Raw genomic sequence first — 24,571 nt, forward strand, 5'->3', positions numbered from 1 at the left:
GTTACAGTTTATTAAATAAACTATAAAAAATGTTATAGTTTATTAAGAAAAAATCTCTTTTCCTTACTATCCTACTTTCAAGAAGTTTTAAGAGTTCTGCTTCTTTCCCCTGTGACAGCAAAAGCAACAATGCAACTGCACTTTACAGCCTTGGCTGCACTTTGTGAACTCTTACTTGAAAACACTGGAGGGTGCAACGCTTATAGCTCAGTTGGTAGGGTGCCGACCACATACACTGAGGCTGGCCAGTTTGAACACGGCCCAGGCCAGATAAAACAACAATGACAACTCCAACAACAACAACAACAAAATAGCTGGCATTGTGGTGGGTGCCTGTAGTCCAAGTTATTTGGGAGGCTGAGGCAAGAGAATCACTTAAGCCCAAGAGTTGGAGGTTGCTGTGAGATGACGCCAGAGCACTCTACCCAGTACTACAGCTTGAGACTCTGTCTCAACAACAACAACAAAAAAAAAAACAACACTGGAGGCTTACCCCAGAATCTCTTTTCTAGGGCACAGCCCAGTTATCAGATGTCTTTTAAGAACTCCCATATGTACACCATGGAATATTATGCAGCCTTAAAGAAAGATGGAGACTTTACCTCTTTCATGTTCACATGGATGGAGCTGGAACATATTCTTCTTAGTAAAGTATTTCAAGAATGGAAGAAAAAGTATCCAATGTACTCAGCCCTACTATGAAACTAATTTATGACTTTCATTTGAAAGCTCTAACCCAGTTATAACCTAAGAATATGGGGAAGGGGGAGAGGATGGGCAAAGGGAGGGTAATTGGTGGGATTACAGCTATGGTGCATCTTACAAGGGTACATGTAAAACTTAGTAAATGTAGACTATAAATGTCTTAACACAATAACTAAGAAAATGTCAGGAAGGCTATGTTAACCAGTGTGATGAAAATGTGTCAAATGGTATATAAAACCAGCGTATGGTGCACCATGATCGCATTAATGTATACAGCTATGATTTAATTAAAAAAAAAAAACTCCCTAAGTAAAAAGGTAATTCTAACGTGTATTCACCACTAAGAACAACTTGCTCAAACCATTGCTCCCTTAATCTTTAATGTGCAAGCAAATCACACGAGGATTTTACTAAAATGCATATTCTAATTGACAAGGTCTGGGGTAGGACTTCAGACACCAAGGCTGCTACTTTGCAGGCTACACTTTGAGTAACAAATGATCAGAACAGTGATTCTTAAACTTGATTTTACCCTAAAATCATCTGGATTGCTTTTTTTTTTTTTTTGAGACAATCTTACTATATCACCCTCAGTAGAGTGCTGTAGCGTCACAGCTCACAGCAACCTGAAGTCTGGGGCTTAAGTGATTCTCTTGCCTCAGCCTCCCAAGTAGCTAGGACTACAGGCGCCCGTCACAGCACCCAGCTATCTTTCTGTTGGAGTTGCCATTGTTGTTTAGCAGGCCTGGGCCAAGTTTGAACCAGCCAGCCTCACTGTATGTGGCCAGTGCCATAACCACTGCATTATAGGCACCAAGCCATGGACTGCTTTTAGAAATTTCCACTCCTAGGTCTTATCCCCAGATTGTGATTTAATTGATCTAAGGACGTCTGGCATCAGTATTTTTACCAGGTTAATTCTAATGTCCACCCTTAATTGAGAACCATCATTTTAGAGGGGAAAAAAGCCAAACAAACAAGTGGTGTCCTCTCCTTACCATGGTAAAATGAGAGGTAAGATTTGAAGATCTTTATTACTTTTCTACCTTTAAAATTCTAATTTTTTCATTTTCCTTCTAAAATAATACTCTCTGGTTCATAAGGATGTAATCCATTTTCTAAAGACAGAAGGCACTACTCTAGCTTCCTACCTACAAAAAAAGAGTGGTCTATCATCAATGGTTTGACAGCCAAACCATGCAGAAGAAGGTATCTGTGAGTCTCAATCACAAACCTTGACACAGACAGTAAGTGCAAGTTCTTGGGTCTTGCACACACATATCTACATTTCCTGAACACATCTCGTTGAGCAAGACGCCATGCCAGGGCTTACACCTCCTTTACCCAAAGGGCTAAGGAATGTCAATAGTCTTTCAAATTGAAGGCAAAAAATTTACATATAAAACACAAGTTTGTTTACCAACAAATAAAAACAATACTATTATCTTTGGTAAGATATATTATTAAACAGGGAAATAAAGCACACAGTGATTAAGCCAGTAGAACAACTAATACATTACCACGTAAGAGAAAAACTCAATTTAATTCAGGTTGGGAGGTGAAGGGAGGAGGATTGGCATGCTTCTACCTAATGGGCACAATGTAAGGGTACATGGCACACCTCCCGCAGGACACAACTGTAACAGGGACCTCATCTAACAAATGCAAACATTGTAACCTAAACATTTGTACCTTCATATTAATCTGAAATTAAAAAAAAAAGCAACACAGTATTTTTGGTACTATGTATCAAGACTCTAGAAAATGTTATGATCAAAGACTTTGTCCTAGGGAAACCATCAAAAAAAGCAAATACTTTATGTATCAACTTATTTACAAAAGAGAAAAAAATTAAAATAATATAAATGTGGGCGGTGCCTGTGGCTCAGTCGGTAAGGCGCCGGCCCCATATACTGAGGGTGGCGGGTTCAAACCTGGCCCCGGCTGAATTGCAACGAAAAAAATAGCCGGGCATTGTGGCGGGCACCTGTAGTCCCAGCTACTCGGGAGGCTGAGGCAAGAGAATCGCTTAAGGCCAGGAGTTGGAGGTTGCTGTGAGGTGTGTGATGCCACAGCACTCTACCCAGGGCCATAAAGTGAGACTCTGTCTCTACCAAAAATAAATAAATAAATAAATAAATAAATAAATAAATAAATAAATAAATAAATAAATAAAAATAAATAATATAAATGTTCAAAAAGGGGGGAATGGTTGACAATTTATACTATATCCATCCAAATGAACTGCAAAGCAGACAGATGTTAAAACAAGTTAACCAAGGCTACAAAAATAACATTTTCATGTTAGTTACATGGTTAAGGAAAAAGAAATAAGACACAAAAAATATACTGGGCAGCGTCTGTGGCTCAGTTGAGTAAGGCACTGGCCCCATATACTGAGGGTAGCGGGTTCGAGCCTAGCCTGGCCAAACTGCAACAAAAAATAGCCAGGCATTGTGGCAGGAACCTGTAGTCCCAACTACTTGGGAGGCTGAGGCAAGAGAATCGCCTAAGCCCAAAAGCTAGAAGTTGCTGTGAGCTGTGATATCACAGCACTCTACCGAGGGCAACAACATGAAACTCTGTCTCTTAAAAAAAAAAAAAAATTATATATATATAGAGAGAAAAAATATAAAGACAGCCATTTAAATAATTTCTCCTCTATCAAACTATAATTTAGAGTAGTGAATACATAAATAATGTTAACATACTTCTTACTTTTCAATGTTTTCTAACATTTCTATGATGAAATAATAACTCAAATGTTGCTTTTTCCCCCCTCAACAATAACTTTGGCAGTTTGTTTTTTTTTCTTTTTTTTTTTTTTTTTTTGAGACAGTCTCATTCTGTTGCCCTGGGTAGACTTGCCATGGTGTCATAGCTCACAGCAACCTCAAACTCTTGGGCTCAAGAGATCCTTTTGCTTCAGCCTCCCAGTACCCACCACTACTACAGGTACCCACCACCGCTGTTTTTTGATACTGGGTCTCATTCTTGCTCAACCTGATCTTGAACTCTTTTTTTTTTTTTTGAGACAGAGCCTCAAGTTATTGCCCTGGGTAAAGTGCCATAGCGTCACAGCTCACCGCAACTTCCAACTCCTAGGCTTTAGCGATTATCTTGCCTCAGGCGCCCGCCACAACACCCAGCTATTTTTTGGTTGTAGTCGTCATTGTTTGGCAGGCCTGGGCCAGATTCGAACTTGCCAGCTCTGGTGTATGTGGCTGGCACCTTAGCCGCTTGAGCTACAGGCACCAAGCCTGGTCTTGAACTCTTGAGTTCAAGCCATCTACCTGCCTTGGCCTCCCAGAGTGCTAGGGTTATAGACATAAACCACTGTGCCCAGCCCTTGGCTCTAATTTTAAAGGGAATAAACTGAGATACCACATGTCTTCAAAGAATGTGCTTGGATTCTCAAGGTGCTGAAATACAGTAAATATCAATTTAAGTCAGGCAAAATGCTAATTTCTCCTATCAGTTTTAAAAGCATTGTGTGCAAAGTTTTGTGTTAGGCTCAGGAACGCGGAAGTACATTAAATCACAGGCTAGTGCAAAGACTTGATTCAATTTACAGTGAGGTGAAAAAATGCAGCATCAGTTTTTCCCCTCGACTCCACTGGCACATCCAGCAATCATAAAAAGTAAAACATTACAGTGGCGCCTACTCAGGACACTCTACCCAGGGCGATAGCTTGAGGCTCTGTCTCAAAAAAAAAAAAAAAAAAAAAAAAAAAGAAAGAAAGAAAAACATTACTTGAACCATGTCCCTGAAATAGTTCCACCAACTGCCAACCATATGCTCTCTGATACCTAGCAGAGGTAAGGAAGGCAGCTGAGAGCCAGAGGACCAAACAGTCCCAGAGACTTCTCAGAGTGAGATATGCATTAAGTCCCTTCCTCCCTCTACATAAAGGCAAAAACCTCCCTTTACCCAGTCACTAAGCTCTTTCTCGGATATTCCAGCAGCATATCTCTCCCCAACTCCATTTTTTTTCTTTTTTTGTTGAGACAAGGGCTCACTTTCACCTTGGGTAGATTGATATGGCATCATAGTTCACAGCAACCTCAAATTCTTGGGCTCAAGCAATTCTCTTGATTCAGCCTCCCAAGTAGCTGGGACTACAGGCACCCGTCACAATGCCCAGCTATTTTTAGAGACGGGTCTCAATCTTGCCCAGGCTGGTCTCAAACTTGTGAGCTCAGGCAATCCACCTGCCTCAGCCTTCCAAAGTGCTAGGATTACAGATGTGAGCCATTGCACCCGGCCCTTTTTTTTTTTTTTATTTGGGACAGAGTCCAACTGTGTTGCCCAGACTAGAGGGCTATGGCACCAGCCTCGTTCACAGCAACCTCACACTCCTAGGTTCAAGCAATCCTCCTGTCTCAGCCTCCCAAGTAGCTCGAACCATATAGGCACCTGGCACAACACCCGGCTAATTTTTCTATTTTTAGTAAAGATGGGGTCTCACTCTCGCTCAGGCTAGTCTCAAATTCCTGAGCTCAAGAAATCCTCCTACCTCAGCCTCCCAGAGTACTAGGATTACAGGTGTGAGCCACTGAGCCCAGTTCCCCCCCGATTCCAATTTAATAAAAAGTGTGCTCCCAGTTACTGTCTTCATTAAAGCCAGGCTTTGGAGTTCTTTCTTTTCTTCTACATTTGACTTGAAAACTCATTCACTGAGTTCTGAGTTCAGTAAACCTTTTGTCCTCATGTGGTACTGAGGACTCCAATCACCATTCTGGTTACCTTGGAAATAAATGACTTCTTCTTGGTTACTGTTGGTAGCTACCACCACTACCACCACTCCCTGTATCCCCAGTCAAAAATACCTGAAATGAAAGAGTCACATGCAATGTTTGGATGGCCCCAAACTACAGAACTTCCTGAAACATCCAAAAACGTCACTCAAAACTTTTTCCTTTGCATTCTGCTCAGCTTCCTAACACCACAATCTCCTGGATCTCCCTAGACCATCCAGCATCTTTCTATCTGCCTGTCAGACCCTTAAAAATGTTTATCAACCCTAGAGCTCCACTTTACACCCACTTCTCATTTCAACTACACATCCTCCTGGTGAGTCTCACCCACTTTCCCAGTTTGGATTTCCATGTTTGTAGAAGTGACTGCCAACTATGTGTCTCCAACTGAGACTCCCTCCAACCTATTTTGTAAGAGATAGGTTCTAACTCTGTCACCCAGGCACCCTGAGGTGTGAAACCAACTACTGGGATCAAGCAATCATCCTACCTCAGCCTTCCAAGTAGCTGGGACCACAGGCACATGCCACCATGCCTGGCTAATTGTTTTATGTTTTATAGAGATGGAGTCTCACCATGTTTCCTGGGCTAAAGTTATCCCCCAGTCTCTGCCTCCTAAAGTATTAGAATTACAGGCATGATTCAGCACACTAGCCTAGATCTCCCCTTAATACATCCAGTGGGTAATGTACATTTCCAGTTGAACATCTCACAGCCTCCTCAAGCAAGTATCTACAGATACAGAGAGAACTCGTCACCTTCTCTGCCAGGACCTATCCTCTCCAGAGTTCCCTTCTTACCTTTCAATGGCAATACCATCTAACCAAGCTGGAAATCTAGGAGTCTGAGTGTACAAGTAGGCAGAGGCCAGTGCACATGGGGCAGTGCTGCTCTACTGTTTTTTTTTTTTTTGAGACAAGAGTCTCACTATGTCACCCCCAGTACAGTGCTATGGCATTACAGCTCACAGTAACCTCACAGCAACCTCAAACTCTTGGGCTTAAGTGAGTCTCTTGCCTTAGCTCCCCAGGTAGCTGGGACTACAGGCAACCGCCACAGCACCCAACTATTTTTGACATTGTTGTCATTGTTGTTTAGCAGGCTCTGGCTGAGTTTGAACCTACCAGCCCCAGTGCATGTGGCCAGCACCCTAACCACTGAGCCACAGGCACTGAGCCTGCTCTACTGCCTTTTTAGCAGGCCCCCTTCACTATGTGCTTTCACTCACTGAATGTCAGTAATATCCCAAACATCTTGACAACCACAACCACAAATTCCTCCATATATATCCAAATGTTTATCAGTGGGTAGGTGTGGCAGTGATATAACTCAGGTTAGAATCTACTGATGTAGGGTCTTGTAAACTGTGTGTAAAGTTATTTCTACATGCAATAGGAAACCTTGGAAAATTGTTTTTTTTTTTTTTTTTTTTAGAAACAGCCTCACTTTGTCGCTCTCCGTAGAGTGCTGTGTGATCACAGCTCACAGGAACCTCCAGCTCTTGGGCTTAGGCGATTCTCTTGCCTCAGCCTCCCAAGTAGCTGGGAATACATGTGCCCGCCACAACGCCGGGCTATTTTTTTGTTGCAGTTTGGCCGGGGCTAGGTTTGAACCCGCCACCCTCAGTATATGGAGCCAGCGCCCTACTCACTGAGCCACAGGCACCGCCCAGAAACCTTGGAAAGTTTTAAGCTAGAAAATAAGGGCATGGTGGCTAATGCCTATAATCCTAGTACTCTGGGAGGCCGAGACAGGAGTATCACTTGAGACCAGGAGTTTGAGACCAGGCTGGGCAAGAGCCAGACACCATCTCTTCTAAAAAAAGGAAATTAGAGAGGTAGGTGTCTATAGTTCCAGCTACTCAAGAAGCTGAGGCAGGAGATCACTTGAACATAGGCATCTGAGATTGCTATGAGCTAGTCCGAGGCCATGGCACTCGACCCCAGGTGACAGAATAAGACTCTGTTTCAGGGGGCACCTGTGGCTCAGTGAGTAGGGCGCCGGTCCCATATACTGAGGGTGGCGGGTTCAAACCCAGCCCCGGCCAAACTGCAACCAAAAAATAGCCGGGCGTTGTGGTGGGCGCCTGTAGTCCCGGCTGCTCGGGAGGCTGAGGCAAGAGAATCGCGTAAGCCCAAGAGCTAGAGGTTGCTGTGAGTTCTGTGACTTCATGGCACTCTACCGAGGGCAGTAAAGTGAGACTCGGTCTCTACAAAAAAAAAAAAAAAAAAAAAAGACTCTGTTTCAAAACAAAAATTTGGGCCAGGCATAGTGGCTCATGCAAGTAATCCTAGCACTCTAGGAAGCCAAGGGGGGAAAATCACCTGTGTTCAAGAATGATACCCTGGGCAGTGCCTATAGCTCACTGGGTAGGGTGCTGGCAACATACATCTGGGCTGGCAGGTTCAAACCCAGTCTGGGCCAGCTCAAACAACAATGACAATTGCAACAACAAAAAAAGAAAAATAGCTGGGCATTGTGGCAGGCACCTATAGTCCTAGCTACTTAGGAAACTAAGGCAAGAGAATCACTTAAGTCCAAGAGTTTGAGGTTGCTATTGCCATGAGCTGTGATGCCATGGCACACTCCCCAGGATGACAGCTTGAAACTGTCTCAAAAAAAAAAAAAAAAAAAAAGGAGTGATAACCCCATCTCTATAAAAAAATAGAAAAAAATTATGGGCTGAGTGCAGTGGCTCACACCTCGAATCCCAGAAATCTGGGAGGCTGAGGTGGGCGGATCGCCTAAGCTCAGGAGTTTGACACCAGCCTGAGCAAGAGTGAAACTCCGTCTCTAAATATAGGCAGATGTTGTGTGGTGGGCACCTGTAGTCCTAGCTACTCAGAAGGCTGAGACAAGACAATCACTTGAGCCCAGGAGTCTGAATTTGCTTTGAGCTATGGTGCCACTGCACTCTACCGGGGGCAACGAAGTGAGACTCGGTATAAAAAAAAAAAAAAATTAGGACCTGAGGTTTGACAGTGGGCTTGTGCGTGTGGTGGGTTTTAACTGCTGCTTCTCCCTTCCACCATTAATGACATCCACACTCTTGCCATTGCCATCCATCATGCCGATGGTAATGAATGTTTTTAAGTGATACTTCATACGCCCTATTTGGCTTGCGGAATTTGGAGCTGCATACACAAGATTCCTGTCACCCCTTTATTGAATTTTTTTCCATGAGTGGATTTGTGGCTGCACTTTTCAATACAAGGAACCAAAATGCCCATCATAGAAATGTGTTCGTTAATAAAATAAGACCAAGGTCTCGTGTTCCATTAAAAAAAAAAAAAAAAATTAGATGGGCAGTGTGGTGTGCACCCACAGTCTCAAGCTACTCGGGACACTGGGACAGGAGAATTGGCTGAACCCAGGAGTCTGAGGTTGCTATAAGCTAGGTTGACACCATAGCACAACACTCAGGACAACAAACAGAATGACACTGTCTCAAAAGAAAGGTGGTTTGGTGCCCGTAGCACAGTGGTTACGGGGCTAGGCACATGCACCAAGGCTGGCAGTTTCCAGCCCAGCCAAGGCCAGCTAAACAACAACAACTGCAGCAAGAAAATAGGTGGGCATTGTGGCGGGCGCCTGTAGTCCCAGCTACTTGGGAGGCTGAGGCAAGAGGATAGCTTAAGCCTAAGAGCTGGAGGTACCTGTGAGCTGTGACTCCACAGCACACTACTGAGGGCGACATACTAAGACTCTGTCTCAAAAAAGAAAGAAAAGAAAAGTGAAAATGCTAGGAAGTAACATAATCTTACATTTTAAGATTATTCTCGCTATCCTATGGACAATGAATTGAACAAAGGTGGAAGCAACTGCTGGAAACCTAGACCAGATTGTAGCAGTGAAGATGATAGATTTTCAGAAGTTTGGTGGTAGAACCAACACAACTTGTTGATGAAATAAGTGGCTGTGAAAAATAAAGGAAAACAGACATACAAATGTCTCCCAATTTCAGGCTTGAATAATGGGTGGATGATAATACTACTTTCTTTTTTTTTTTTTTTGAAAGAGAGTCTCAAGCTTTCACCCTAGGTAGAGTGCCATGGTGTCATCATAACTCACAGCAATCTCTAACTCTTGGGCTCAAGCAATCCTCTTGCCTCAGTTTTTCTATTTTTAATAGAAACGGGGTCTCAATCTTGCTCAGGGTGGTCTTGAAGTATGAGCTCAAACAATCCACCCGCTTCGGCCTCCTATAGGATTTCAGGCGTGAGCTACCTCACCCAGCCAATAGTGCTACTTTTCTTTTTTTTTTTTTTCTGTAGAGACAGAGTCTCACCGTACCGACCTTGGGTAGAGTGCTGTGGCGTCACACGGCTCACAACAACCTCTAACTCTTGGGCTTACGCGATTCTCTTGCCTCAGCCTCCCAAGCAGCTGGGACTACAGGCGCCCGCCACAACGCCCGGCTAAGTGCTACTTTTCTTAAGAAAAAAAAAAAAAAAAAAGTTTAGGGTTGGTGCCTGTGGCTCAAGCGACTAAGGCGCCAGCCACATACACCTCAGCTGGTGGGTTCGAATCCAGCCTGGGCCACCAAACAACAATGATGGCTGCAACCAAAAAATAGTCGGGTGTTGTGGCAGGCACCTGTAGTCCCAGCTACTTGGGAGAAAAAAACAGGAGAATCACTTGAGCCCCAGGAGTTGGAGGTTGCTGTGAGCTGTGATGCCACAATACTCTACCCAGGGTAACAGCTAGAGGTTCTGGCTCTAAAAAAAAAAAAATAAAATAAAAGGCAGTCTCACTATGCTGCCCTAGGTAGAGTGCTGTGGAGTCACAGCTCACAGCAACCTCAAACTTTTGGGCTTAAGTGATTCTCTTGCGTTAGTCTCCCAAGTAGCTGGGACCACAGGCATCCATCACAACGCCCTGCTATTTCTTTGCAGTTGCCATTGTTATTTAGCTGGCCCTGGTTGGTTCGAACCCACCAGCCTTGGTGTATATGGCCAACACGGTAACCACTGTGCTACGGGTGCTGAGCCTCTTAAGAAATTTTTTGATAGTAGTAGATGTGTGCTAATGAAGATTTGAGATATCAGCAATAAACCAAAGTAAATAAGTAGGCAGTTGAATATGCAGGAAGTTCTAAGATGGTAGTTCTCAACCTTTGTAATGCCACAACCCTTTAATACAGTTCCTCATTTTGTGGTGACCCCCAACCATAAAATTATTTTCGTTGCTACTTCATAACTGTAATTTTTGCTACTGTTATGGAATCGTAATGTTAAGTATCTGATATTAGGAGACCCCCATGAAAGGGTCGTTTGACCCCCAAAGGGGTCACAACCCACAGGTTGAGAACTGCTGTTCTGAGGGGAAAGGTATGGTTCAGAGAATCAGACCTATGTCAATGTAGCACAGGGGTTAAGACACAGGCTCCAGAGCAAACCTGTCCAGGGTTGAATCCTAATTCCGCTACATAATCATGACATTTGCCTTATCACTTAATCTCTCTATGCCTTTCTTTCCTTACCTATAAAGTGGAGATACCTGTATACATCTCCTAAGGCTAATGAAAATTAATTGAGTTAGTATATGTGAAACATATAGAACAGTATTAGTGATTATCACCTTCAGCAGTAGCAGGAATCATTGTAGAGGATGCTAAAAACCATAGCAATGGACAGAAATCCCTTAGGGAGAAAAGAGGGCCAGTATTGAACCCTTTAGAATAGCAGTTCTCAACCTGTGAGTCTTGACCCGCAGGAACTGTATTAAAAGGCCGCGGCATTAGGAAGGGTGAGAACCAGTGATTTAGAACATCAACATGGGACAGTGCCTGTCACTCAGTGGGTACGGCACCGGCTCCATATACCAAGTGTAGCGGGTTCAAACCCAGCCCCAGCCAAACTGCAACAAAAAAATAGCTGGGCGTTGTGGTGGGCACCTGTAGTCCCAGCTACTTGGGAGGCTGAGGCAAGAGAATCGCATAAGCACAGGAGTTGGAGGTTGCTGTGAACTGTGATGCCACAGCACTCTACCGAGCGCAATAAAGTGAGACTGTCTCTACGAAAACAAAAAAAAAAGAAACAAAAAAAAAAAGAACATCAACATGAGGCCGGAGGCCGGGTATGTGGCTCACGCTGGCTATTTTAGCACTCTGGGAGGCCAAGGTGAGTGGACTGCTTGAGCTGAGGAGTTGGAGACTAGCCTAAGCCAGAGCTAGACTCCATCTCTAAAATAGCCGAGCAGTTGAGCCCTAGAGTTTGATGTTGCCGTGAGCTATGACACCACAGCACTGTACTGAGAAAGACAGGTAAAACTCTGTCTCAGAAAAAAAAAAAAAAATGACGCCAAGCACTTTGGGAGGCCAATGCAGGTAACTTGCTTGAGCTCAGGAGTCTTGAGACCAGCCTGAGCAAAAGTGAAACAGCCGGGCATTGTGGCAGGGGCCTATAGTCCCAGCTATTTCATAGGCTGAGGCAAGAAGATCATTTAAGTGGAAGAGTTTGAAGTTGCTGTGAGCTATGATGCCACAGCACTCTACTGAGGGCAACTAAGTGAGACTATGTCTCAAAAAAAAAAGGGGGGGGGAGGGCTCAGCACCCGTTGCACAGTGCTTATGATTTGGCCACATACACCAACGCTGGTGGGCTTGAACCCAGCCCAGGCCAACTAAAACAACAATGACAACTGCAACAAAAAAAGTTGGGCATTGTGGCAGGCACCTGTAGTCCCAACTGCTTGAGAGGCTGAGGCAAGAGAATTGCTTAAGCCCAAGAGTTTGAGGTTACTGTGATGCCACGGCACTCTACCGAAGGTGACGTAATGAAACTCTGCCTCAAAAAAAGAAAAAAAAAAAAAAAGAACATCAACATGTACAGTTCAGAAACAGGAGAAGGCACCAGCAAGTAGTGTGGAATAACATCAAAACCCAGAGAAAAGCACTTCAGTAAAGTTAGGTATGGTCTGCTATGTTGTGTTGCTATGAGATAAAAACAGGCAGGCTTTTCTTTTTTTTTTTTTGTAGAGACAGAGTCTCACTGTACAGCCCTCGGGTAGAGTGCCGTGGCGTCACACGGCTCACAGCAACCTCTAACTTTTGGGCTTACGCGATTCTCTTGCCTCAGCCTCCCGAGTAGCTGGGACTACAGGCGCCCGCCACAACGCCCGGCTATTTTTTTGTTGCAGTTTGGCCGGGGCTGGGTTTGAACCCGCCACCCTCGGCATATGGGGCCGGTGCCCTACTCACTGAGCCACAGGCGCCGCCCCAGGCAGGCTTTTCTGATCTGACCAGAGAGACGTCACTGCTGACTCTGACAAGAACAGATTCATTCACAAGTTGAAAAGAAAACTGGATAGCTAGTGGAGCCAGCTATGCAGACAATGCTTTTGAGAGTTCTGGAAATAATGTAGAACAGAGAAATGTGGCAACAGATGGAGATGGATACAAGGTCAAGGGAGAGAGGTTCCACAATAACTCTGTTTTCAAAGACAGGAGATACAATAGCTTTCATAGAGTGTATGGCCCTCCTCAAACCAAGACAAATAAATGCAACACTTTGTCCACCAAGCTCTTCCTTGTGTTAAATTCACATCACAGCACAAATGTATTCTCCATGGGCTGTAAGTGGTCCAAGGGTAGTGGAGACCGTCCTATTCATCTCTGTTCCCCAGCACCTAGCACAGAGCCTGATAAGGAAGGAAGAGGAATTTTTGTGGTATATATGGACAAACTCTTCTTTACCTCAAGATGGGTATAATTTCTCAATTTTTGTATTCCTGGTTATTATTCTTTTTTTTTTTTTTTTTGAGACAGAGTCTCACTTTGTCACCTTTGGTAGAGTGCTGTAGTGTCAGTTCACAGCAACCTCAAACTCTTAGGCTTAAGCTATCCTCTTGTCTTAGCCTCCCAAGTAGCTGGGACTACAGGTGCCTGCCACAACGCCTGGCTACTTTTAGAGACAAGGTCTTGCTCTGGCTCAGGCTGGTCTAGAACCTGCGAGCTCAGGCAATCTATCCACCTCGGCCTCTCAAGTGCTGGAATTATAGGCATGAACCACCACACCCAGTCCCTGGTTATTATTTTTTACATAAATCCCAGAGGAGAAATAGCCTCTGAAGAACACGGGTCCACTAAAATTAATTCTAGAATGGATCTTCTCTTACTGGAAGACCCAGACAAGCAAACTACAAACGGACACTAATAAGCACCTAAAGAGGTCCTGACCTACATAGTACTATCAGGCCCAGAACAACAGATGCCAGAGGCCTAAAGGTCTCCATTTCTGTAAATAAAGGCTAAGTGCATGGCTTGGCACCTGTGGCTCAAGCGGCTAAGACGCCAGCCACATACACCTGAACTGGAGGGTTTGAATCCTGCCCGGGCCCACCAAACAATGACAGCTGCAACCAAAAAGTAGCTGGGCATTGTGGCGTGCACCTGTAGTCCCAGCTACTTGGGAGGTGGAGGCAGGAGAATCACTTGCACCCAGGAGTTGGATGTTGCTGTGAGCTGTGATGCCACGGCACTCTACCCAGGGTGAAAGCTTGAGGCTCTGTTTCAGAAAAAAAAAAAAAAAAAGGCTAAGTGCAGAGCCCTATTGTCAATATCCTGGCTGGTCTTTCCTATATGCAATCAATTCTATATACTTCTACTTGATTCCTTTTGTTACCACAACTTTTAGGGTATCCATGAAATTACAGATTTACCACTACAGATTACATCAAACTCAACTCTTTTCTTTGGGCAGAAAACACCCCCAACTCCCCTACATTCCCTTATTAAATCCTCTTCTACCGTTCCCCTCTCATGTTGCCCTAGGAAATAGAAATATACCTTCTGTCTATCCCTGGCTACCTATGTGCCATTTTTCTGTCAATCTAAACTATAAACTACAGTTCAACCCCACGTTTTGCAGATGCCTCTGCTGACTTTTTTTTTTTTTGAGACAGAGCCTCAAGCTGTCACCCTGGGTAGTGCCGTGGCATCATAGCTCACAGCAACCTCCAATTCCTGGGCTCAAGTGATTCTCCTGCCTCTGCCTCCCAAGTAGCTGGGACTACAGGTACCCACCACAATGCCCGGCTATGTTTTTTGGTTGCAGCCGTCATTGTTTGGCAGGCCCCAGGCTGGATTCAAACCCGCCAGCTAAGGTGTATGTAGCTGGCGCCTTAGCTGCTTGAGCCACGACAAAAATGTCGAGCTGGCGCCTTAGCTGCTTGAGCCAACGACAAAAATGTCCTTGAGCCTGACATTTTTTTTTTTTTGTAGAGACAGAGTCTCACTGTATCGCCCTCGGGTAGAGTGCCGTGGCGTCACATGGCTCACAGCAACCTCTAACTCTTGGGCTTACACGATTCTCTTGCCTCAGCCTCCTGAGCAGCTGGGACTACAGGCGCCCACCACAACGCCCGGCTATTTTTTGGATGCAGTTTGGCCAGGGCTGGGTTTGAACCTGCCACCCTCGGCATATGGGGCCAGCGCCCTACTCACTGAGCCACAGGCGTCACCCGAGCCTGACATTTTTTATTTTTATTTTTTTAGAAACAGAGTCTCACTTTGTTGCCCTCGGTGGAGGGTCATGGCATCACAGCTCACAGTAACCTCCAGTTCTTGGGTTTAGACGATTCTCTTTCCTCAGCCTCCTGAATAGCTGGGACTACAGGCACCTGCCACAATGCCTGGCTATTTTTTTGTTGTTGTTGCATTTTGGCCAGGGCCGGGTTTGAACCCGTCATCCTCTGTATATGGGGCTGGCACCCTACTCACTGAGCCACAGGCGCCACCCCTGCTGAGTTTTTTTAAACCTACAATTTCTAAGTTCCCAGTTTACCTTTTTGTGTGTCATACTTCATTAGGCTGCCTTATAAATAATTCAAAGAAACAGAAATGTTAAGTTCATACTCTCACAAGATTATAAGCTATTTGAACCAAAGACTAGTTGTAGGTCTAATAGCTAGATATTTGGTAGGTCCTTAACAAAGTCACCTAGGAAATTATATTGTTGCCTCTATAAAAACAACTTAAGGCTTTGATCAATTAATCATTTTCTTAACTCAAAAATTCGTTCATTAGGCTGGGGTAGGTGGCTCACACCTGTAATCCTAGCACTCTGAAAGGTGGAGGCAGGTGAATCACCTGAGCTCAGGCGTTCAAGACCAGACTGAGCAAAAGAAAGCCTCAGTCTCTACCCAAACAGAAAAGCTGGGAGTGGCAGTGCTGGCAATGGCAGTGCATGCCTGTAGTTCCAACTAGTCTGGAGGCTGAGGCAAGGGGGTTTACCTGAGCCCAAGAGTTTGTTGTGAGCTATGATATCATTGCACTCTACCCAGGGCGCAAAGTGAGATTCTGTCTCAAAAAAAAAAAAAAAAAAAAAAAAAAAAATTTTTTTTTAAATCATTTTTTAATTCTGGCTTGGTGACTGTGGCTCCAGTGGCTAAGGCACCAGCCACATACACCAGAGCTGGCGTCAAACAACAATGAAGGCTGCAACCAGAAAAAAATAGCCCAGCATTGTGGTGGGCGCCTGTAGTTCCAGCTACTTGGGAGGTGGAGGCAGGAGAATCACTTGAGCCCAGGAGTTGGAGGTTGCTGTGAGCTGTGATGCCGCAGCACTCTACCCAGGGTGACAGCTTTAAGCTCTGTCTCAAAAAAAAAAAAAAAAAAAAAGAATCATTTTTTAATTTCAACCCCAAGCCGGGTGTGGTGCCAGATGTCTGTAGTCTTGGATACTCTGCAGGCTGAGGTGGGAGGATCAAGTCCATCCTGGACAACGAGATCTGATCCCACTAAAAAATAAAATTAAAAACATCATTTATGACCTGAGTTTCTGAGTGCAATACTCACTCTAAACTTATTTGTACCAGCTCTCTCAGATGCCTTCCCAGGATCCTAGGTGTGCTGAGACCCTATCACCTTCCTAAGCCCCAGGAAACCAAACACACGCCCTATATCCTATTATAAAGGGATGGCAAAATTTACCAATACCTCTTTTACGGTTTTTTTGTCTCAATAAAACATCTTTCATTACTGAAAACTTGTTTTTTTTCCTTTTTTAAAAAATTTGGATAGTGTCTGGCTGTGTTGCCAAGGTTGGATTGCAGTGGCATCAAGATAGATCACTGTACCTCAAAATTCTTGGGCTCAAGCAATCCTCCTGCCTCAGCTTTCAGAGTAGCTAGAACTACAGGTGCACACCATCATGCCCAGCTGATTTTTTTCCTTTCTTTCTTTCACTCTTTCTCTTTCTTTCTTTTTGTGGAAACAGGGTCTTGCTCTTGGTCACACTAGTCTCAAACTCCTAGCCTCAACCTCCCAAATTGCTAAGATTACAGGTACAAATCACCATGCCTGACTAGTAGTTTTAAGAGATTAATCTACTCACATTTCTGGAATATCCTTAAGAAGATTAACATTAGGAAAAAAGAGCCATGTAACTTTTTTTTTAAGAGACAATCTCGCTTTATCGCCCACGGTAGAATGCCGTGGCATCACAGCTCATAGCAACCTCCAACTCCTGGGCTTAGCCAATTCTCTTGCATCAGTCTCCCGAGTAGCTGGGACTACAGGCGCCCGCCACAATGCCCAGCTATTTTTTTGTTGCAGTTTGGCCAGGGCTGGGTTTGAACCTGCCATCCTCAGTATATGGGGCTGGGACCCTACCCACTGAGCCACAGGCACTGCCCCCATATAAATTACAATTGCAACATACATGGCTTGGCGCCTGTGGCACAGTGGTTAGGGTGTCAGCCACATATATCAAGGCTGGCGGGTTCAAACCCAGCCTGGGCCAGTTAAACAACGACAACTGCAAAAAAACAAATAGCCGGGAATAGTGGCAGGTGCCTGTAGTCCCAGCTACTTGAGAGGCTAAGGCAAGAGAATCACTTAAACCCAAGAGTTGGAGTTTGCTGTGAACCGTGATGCCACAGCACTCTCTACCAAGGGCATGGTAGTGAGACTCTGTCTCAAAAATAAAGAAATAAATAAATTGTAACATATAGTAGAACCTCCATGGTTGACTATCTCCCTATATTAACCACCTCCTTAAGTTGACCTAATTTTCATCATAGGCTGGTTATGCACCACATGTGCACATCAGTATAGGAGGTCCTAAGTGATGACCACTTTCATATGTTGAACAGTTTGTTAACAGTCTCTTGGGGTTCAACTTAACAGAGTTTCTACGGTATTTGTTTTTACAACTTTTCTGTAAATCTAAAATATTTCAAACAAGTTAAAAAATTTTTTTTTTTTTTTTTGTAGAGACAGAGTCTCACTATACCGCCCTGGGGTAGAGTGCCGTGGCGTCACACGGCTCACAGCAACCTCCAGCTGTTGGGCTTACGCAATTCTCTCGCCTCAGCCTCCTGAGCAGTTGGGACTACAGGAAGTTAAAAAATTTTTTCAATATAGGTGTCAAAAAACACAGTGAACCAAGGGTTATCCTGACCATTGTCAAGGAACACAAAAATAGTCTTGGTGGTCCTACTACATAGGTGGCTTATTCAAGGTTCCCAAAGGTGATCACTTGTATAGGCCCACTAAGAGGTATTTGTAGCTCTACTATTTCACCTACACTGTGTCCGATGATGAAAAATAGAAAAAGAACAATCTCACAACCTCTCAATCATGATGAGCTTACAACCTGTATGCTAGTCTACAAGAGCTCCACTAGATCCATTCCCTTGTGAAGCAAGGAAATAGCTTCTGGGACACAGAAAACACTGGATTTTGTTTGTTTCTTTGCGGTTTTTGGCCAGGGCTGGGTTTGAACCCACCACCTCCAGCATATGGGGCCGGAGCCCTACTCCTTTGAGCCACAGGCACCACCCCACAGAAAACACTTGAGATGTTCCATCCATCTGCACCTCTAACTTTACTCTTCCTAAAAAAAGATTACAAAGAAAAGCACCAGGTACTTAAACTTTCAAAACTCCAAAGCTGGTCACTTCATTTCTCTCTGGGTATCAGAATAATAAACCGTCTACCTGTTGTAGCCTCATCTGCTGCTTCTTCCTTTCTTCCCCCAAATACTAAATATTATATCACTGTTAAGACTAACATCACAATAGTAAACAAGCCAGAGGTTGTTAGTAAAGTTATGTGTGACACTGGACCCTGAGGAAGCAGGCTGCCCTACAGATAAGATTTTCTTTTTTTTTTTCAGACAGTCTCATTTAGTTGACCTCAGTAGAGTGCCATGGCATTACAGCTCATGGCAACCTGAAACTCTGGGGCTTAAGCGATTCTCTTGCCTCAGCCTCCCAAGTAGCTGGGACTACAGGTGCCTGCCACAACGCCTGGCTATTTTTTGGTGGTAGTTGTCATTGTTGTTTGGCAGGCCCGGGCTGAATTCGAACCCACCAGCTCTAGTGTATGTGGCTGGCACCCTAGCTGGTGAGCTATAGGCACCAAGCCCCTACAGGTAAGTTTCACTTACTGAACAAGTAACCTGGAGCTGCTGTTGCTGCTGCTGTGGTGCTGGTGTCTGTTCCGGGGGGGTTTGCTGCTGTGGCTGCTGCTGGGGGTCCCATATATGGACAGTCTGAGCCGTATTCTGGTACGTGCCTGCGACAGCCTGCACAGCCACTGGAATGTGGATGTTGCCATTCATGAACTGTGCTGGAAAGAGAGAGTTTGCAAGGGTCTGCACTACTTCTTCATGGGAGTTTTTCACTACAGACGTGGTGCCCACCATCTTCTCCTTGTCATCTTCCAGCTTTACAGCTGCGAGGGCTGTAGGTGAGCCACTGACGTGAACTGCGTTGTAGGCTTCCTGGGGAATGGCAATGTGGGTAATGCTCTGCTGCTGAGGGTCCCCCCGGGGCTGGGCAGAATAAACAGGGATGGTCCAAGTTTCTCCTGTAGGGCTAGTAATGGTCCCAGTGGCACTGTACAGGTGGGCACTATCTACTGTCAGTAAGTCTGGCCTCAAAGACACATAACTCTGCTGCTGGCCCTGTGGAATGGCCAGCACAGTGGCCACTGGCTGCCCTGAGATGGCATAGGACACAGTGATGGGCATGTCCACTTTGCGCTTCTTCACCGGCTGGAGGACACTGGCCGTGCCAACCCGCCTCTCCCCTTCCCGGGGTGAGCCCTGTTGAGATGGTGGTGGGGAAAGAGCACCCACAGTCTGGATTTGAATCTGCTGACCCCCAGCAAGAGATTGGCCAGCCACCAGCTGAGCTTGGATTTGCTGATGTGGGATGTGCTCCTCTGGGATTTCTGCAGCCTGGATCTGCTGGGCTGCCTGCACGTGCTGCATCTGTATCTGGGCTGCTTGTAGCTGCGAAGGACTGGGGCTCTGCAGAGCTGGGGTCTGGATGGAGGGGGCTGCTGACTGCGGTGCCTGGCCTTGGATCTGCACCTGGACCTGGATGGGCTGCTCAGCAGGCTGATGAACAGTGAGTTGTGGGGAGAGTTGTTGAGCAGAGACTTGCTGCGGAGACTGCTGTACCTGCACCTGTACCTGCAAAAGACAAGATTCACCAGTGAGTAAGCCAGGCAACATTAAGAATCCAGATTGTAAGGGAAGAAGAGATCTCAGGCAGGGGCCCTATGTAATATGATGAAGAGAGACTGCCATACTCAAGGTTTCTGAGGCTACAACCCCTAAAACCAAATGCAAAATCCTCTACCAACACCCAATATTCACACTGATATATATATAGATATAGATATAGATGTCCACCCGAAAGAACAAGTAAAATAATTGACCAGGATCTAAGAAGGAAATACCAAAACTATGTTCATTTTTACCTCTTCATTGAAAATGAACCTATTGTTTTTTGCACATGGATATACTACATATGTGGTGCCTACCATCTTCTTATAGAACAAGCATACAATTTATATATTAAGGTGTATACTAAAAAAATATTTTATCCATAAAGTAAGAGATAAAAAGTATTGGGATCACTGTACTAGAAGGGCAGAAAAACGAGTATATTCCACATGCATTCAATTCTCAACTGCCCAACTTACGATCAAATCTATCTCCCATGAAGAAGAATGAGTAGACAACATGGTACGAATAAAACTCATGAAATCTCTGGAGTCATTTCTAACTTCACTGTTTCAAATGCAGGCACTGTTGCATGATCCTATAGAGCAGTGGTACTCAACCTTCCTAATGCCACAGCCCTTTAATACAGTTCCTGTGGGTCATGACCCACAGGTTGAGAACCGCTGCTTTAGAGTGTGTGTTTTTTTTTTTTTTGGAGAGTCTCATTTTGTTGCCCTTGGTAGAGTGCCGTGACGTCACGGCTCACAGCAACCCCAAAACTCTTAGGCTCAAGCAATCCTCTTGCCTCAGCCTCCTGAGTAGGTAGGACTACAGGAACCCACCACAACACCCAGCTATTTTTAGAGACAGGATCTGGCTCCTGCTCAGGCTGGTCTTGAACTTCGGAGCTCAAGCTATCTGCCCATCTCAGCCTCCCAGAGTGCTAGGATTATAGGTGTAAGCTACCACACCTGGCCTTAAGAGTGTTTACTTTAGATATCTTTGTTTTTTAGTCCAGGCACAGTGGCTCACACCTATAATTCTAGCACTCTTGGAGATTAAGATGGGTGGATTCCCTGGCTCAGGAGTTTGAGACTAGCCTAAACAAGAGTAAAACCTTGTTTCTACTAAAAATAGAAAAACTACTGGCTCTGCACCACCCATAGCTCAGTAAGTAGGGCACCGGCCACATATACTGAGTCTGGTGGGTTTGAACCTGGCCCAGGCCAGCTAAACAATGACAACTACACCAAAACACAGCCGGGCATTGTGGTGGGCACCTGTAGTCCCAGCTACTTGGAAGGGTGAGGCAAGAGAATCACTTTAGCCCAAGAGTTTGAGGTTTCTGTGAGCTGTGATGCCATTGCACTCTACCAAGGGCAACATAGTGAAACTCTGTCTCAAAAATAAATAAATAAAAATAGAAAAACTAGTGGGTGGGTCGGACGTGATGGCTCATGCCTGCAATCCCAGCACTTTGGGAGGCCGAGGCAAGTGGACTGCCTGATACCTTGTCTCTAAAAATAGCCAGGTGTTGTGGCAGGCACCTGTTGTCCCAGACTGCTTGGGAGGCTGAGGAAAGAAAATCTCTTGAGCCCAAGAGTTTGAAGTTGCTGTGTGCTTTGACGCCATGGCACTCTACCAAGTGTGATAAAGTGAGACTCCGTCTCAAAAAACAAAAACAGACCGGGGTGGCGCCTGTGGCTCAGTCGGTAAGGTGCCGGCCCCATATACTGAGGGTGGCGGGTTCAAACCTGACCCGGCTGAACTGCAAACCAAAAAATAGCTGGGTGTTGTGGCGGGTGCCTGTAGTCCCAGCTACTCGGGAGGCTGAGGCAAGAGAATCGCTTCAGCCCAGGAATTGGAGGTTGCTGTGAGCTGTGTGATGCCATGGCACTCTACCGAGGGCGATAAAGTAAGACTCTGTCTCTACAAAAAAAAAAAAAAAAAACTAGTGGGGCACTGTGGCACACACCTGTAGTCCTGGTTACTTGGGAGGCTGAATGAAGCAAGACGATTATTTGAGCCTACTAGTTTGAGGCTGCTGTGAGCTATTATGATGCCATAGCACTATTTTCAAAGTGGCACAGTAAGACTCTGTCTCAGAAAAGAAAAAGTTGGTATCTTTTGTTTTAATAAGGAAGGCATTAAAAAAACACAAACCCTGATAACTTAATTTGAGCAAAATGCTACTATATCCTACATCACACATTTATTTATGTATATATGTGTGTACATATATGTGTTTATTTATTTCGTTTTTGGGAGTGAGTCTCACTGTTGCCCTGCATAGAGTGGCATGCCATCATAGCTCACAGCAACCTCAAACTCCTGGGCTCAAAAAACAATTTTTTTTTGAGACAGAGTCTCACTATGTTGCCCGCGATAGTGTGCTATGGTGTCACAGCTCACAGCAACCTCAAACTCTTAGGCTTAAGCGATTCTCTTGCCTCAGCCTCCCAGGTAGCTGGGAGTATAGGCGTCCGCCACAACACCAGGCTATTTTGTTGTTCTTGTCATTGTTGTTTAGCAGGCTCGGGCCAGGTTCGAACCCACCAGCCTGGGTGCATGTGGCCAGCACCCTAACCACTGAAATACTGGCGCTGAGCCTTTTTTTATTTTTGAGAGAAAGTCTCACTCTGTCAGCCTGGATAGAGTGCCTTGGTGTCATAACTCACTGCAACCTCAAATTTTGGGCTCAAGTGATACTCCTGCCTCAGCCTCCCCTATATCTGGGAATACAGGCCCCTGCCATCATGCCCAGCTGTTTTTAGAGATGAGGTCTTGCTCTTGGCTCAGGCTTGTCTTAAACTTGTGAGCTCAAACAATCAATTTACCTTGGCCTCCCAGAGTGCTAGGATTACAGGTGTGAGCCATCACAGCTGGCTCAAGTGATTCTTCAGCCTCTCAAGCAACTGGAAATACAAGGCACATGCCTCAAAGTCCAGCTAATTTTTCTATTTTTAGTAGAGAACAGGTCTCGCTCTTATTCAGGCTGGTCTCGTATTCCTAAGCTCCGCCTCCCAGAGTGGCACCTGGCCTATACTTATTTTTAAGAGATGGAGTCTTCCTATGGTGCCTAGGCTAGTCTCAAACTCCTGGCCTTAAGCAATCTTCCTGCCTCAGCTTCCCAAGTAGCTGGGATTACAGGTGAAAGTCACCATGGCTGGCTGGATCACACATTTCTGATACCTATGCATCTCATGTCTTATTGCTGTTATTTCAACATGCAAAACAATATGAAAAGATGCTATACATATACTAGTGTACAATTTTAAAAAAGGTAAACAAGGATGGTGCTGGGATAGGTGGATATCTACATGCAAAAGAATGAGTTGGGCCTCCTCCTTATATACAAAAAATGTGAATGGATGTAAAAAAACATTCTTCAAAGAACATATACTAATGGAAAATAAACATAAAAAATTGCTCAATATTACTACCTATTAAAGAAGTGTAAATCTAACAGAATAGATATAATAAAAAAATAACAAGTGTTGGTGAGAAAATGGTGGACTAATTAAAACCCTCATACACTCCTGGTGGAAATGTAAAATTGGTATAGCCACCTTGGAACATAACCATGCATCTAGCTCCTCAAAGTTTAAACATACCATATGACAAACATGATAAACAAACTATATGATAAAGCAATTTCTTTATTTTTTTTTGAGACAGTCTTACATTTGTGTCGCCCTCAGTAGAGTGCTGTGGTACCATAGCTCACAGCAAACTCAAACTCTTGGGCTCATGAGATTCTCTCCCTGATACCTGAGACTACAGGTGCCCACCACAATGCCTGGCATTTTTTTTTTTTAAGAGATGTGGTCTCGACGGCGCCTGTGGCTCAGTGAGTAGGGCGCCGGCCCCATATGCCGAGGGTGGCGGGTTCAAATCCAGCCCCGGCCAAACTGCAACAAAAAAATAGCTGGGCGTGGCAGGCGCCTGTAGTCCCAGGTGCTCGGGAGGTTGAGGCAAGAGAATCGCGTAAGCCCAAGAGTTAGAGGCTGTGAGCCGTGTGACACCACGGCACTCTACCTGAGGGTGGTACAGTGAGACTCTGTCTCTATAAAAAGAAAAAAAAAAGAGAGAGATGTGGTCTCGCTCTTGTTCAGGTTGGTCTTGAACCCATGAGCTCAGGCAATCCACCTTCCTCGGCTTCCTAAAGTGCTAGGGTTACAGGCGTGAGCCATAGCACCTAACATGATACAGCAATTTTACTCCTAGATATTAAACACAGTAGAACCTCCACAGTTGACCCACCTCTCTACATTGACTACTCCTTAAGTTGACCTAATTTTCACAGATCAGTCATGTACCAAATGTATGTTTCAGTACAGCAGGCCTAGTTCCTTATGTTGACACTGTCCATATATTGATCAGTTTGTTACGGTCCTTTGGGTGGTTAACTTACAGAGATTCTACTATATATCTCAAGGAAATGAAAATAGGGCGGTGCCTGTGGCTCAAAGGAGTAGGGCGCCGGCCCCATATGTCGGAGGTGGCGGGTTCAAAAAACCCAGCCCTCGCCAAAAACTGTAAAAAAAAAAAAAAAAAAGAAATGAAAATACATCCACACAAAAACTTGTACACAATTGTCATTATTCACAAATGCCAGAAAGTGGAAACCCTATCACTTCTCAACC

The 24,571-nt window shown here is 44.8% G+C and overlaps 1 protein-coding gene across 9 annotated transcripts in view; it reads right to left on the reverse strand.

Moving 5' to 3' along the window:
• The window catches only part of QRICH1 (glutamine rich 1), a 63,261-nt gene that overhangs the window by 20,028 nt on the left and 18,662 nt on the right, over window positions 1–24,571 (reverse strand). For all 9 annotated transcript variants that reach the window (XM_053599080.1, XM_053599074.1, XM_053599077.1 and 6 more), the window contains one exon: window positions 18,858–19,889. In XM_053599080.1, the coding sequence (XP_053455055.1) occupies window positions 18,858–19,889 (1,032 nt within the window). The remainder of the gene's footprint in view (window positions 1–18,857; window positions 19,890–24,571) is intronic.

This window comes from Nycticebus coucang, chromosome 8 (genome assembly GCF_027406575.1).
Source record: "Nycticebus coucang isolate mNycCou1 chromosome 8, mNycCou1.pri, whole genome shotgun sequence".
NCBI lineage: Eukaryota > Metazoa > Chordata > Mammalia > Primates > Lorisidae > Nycticebus > Nycticebus coucang.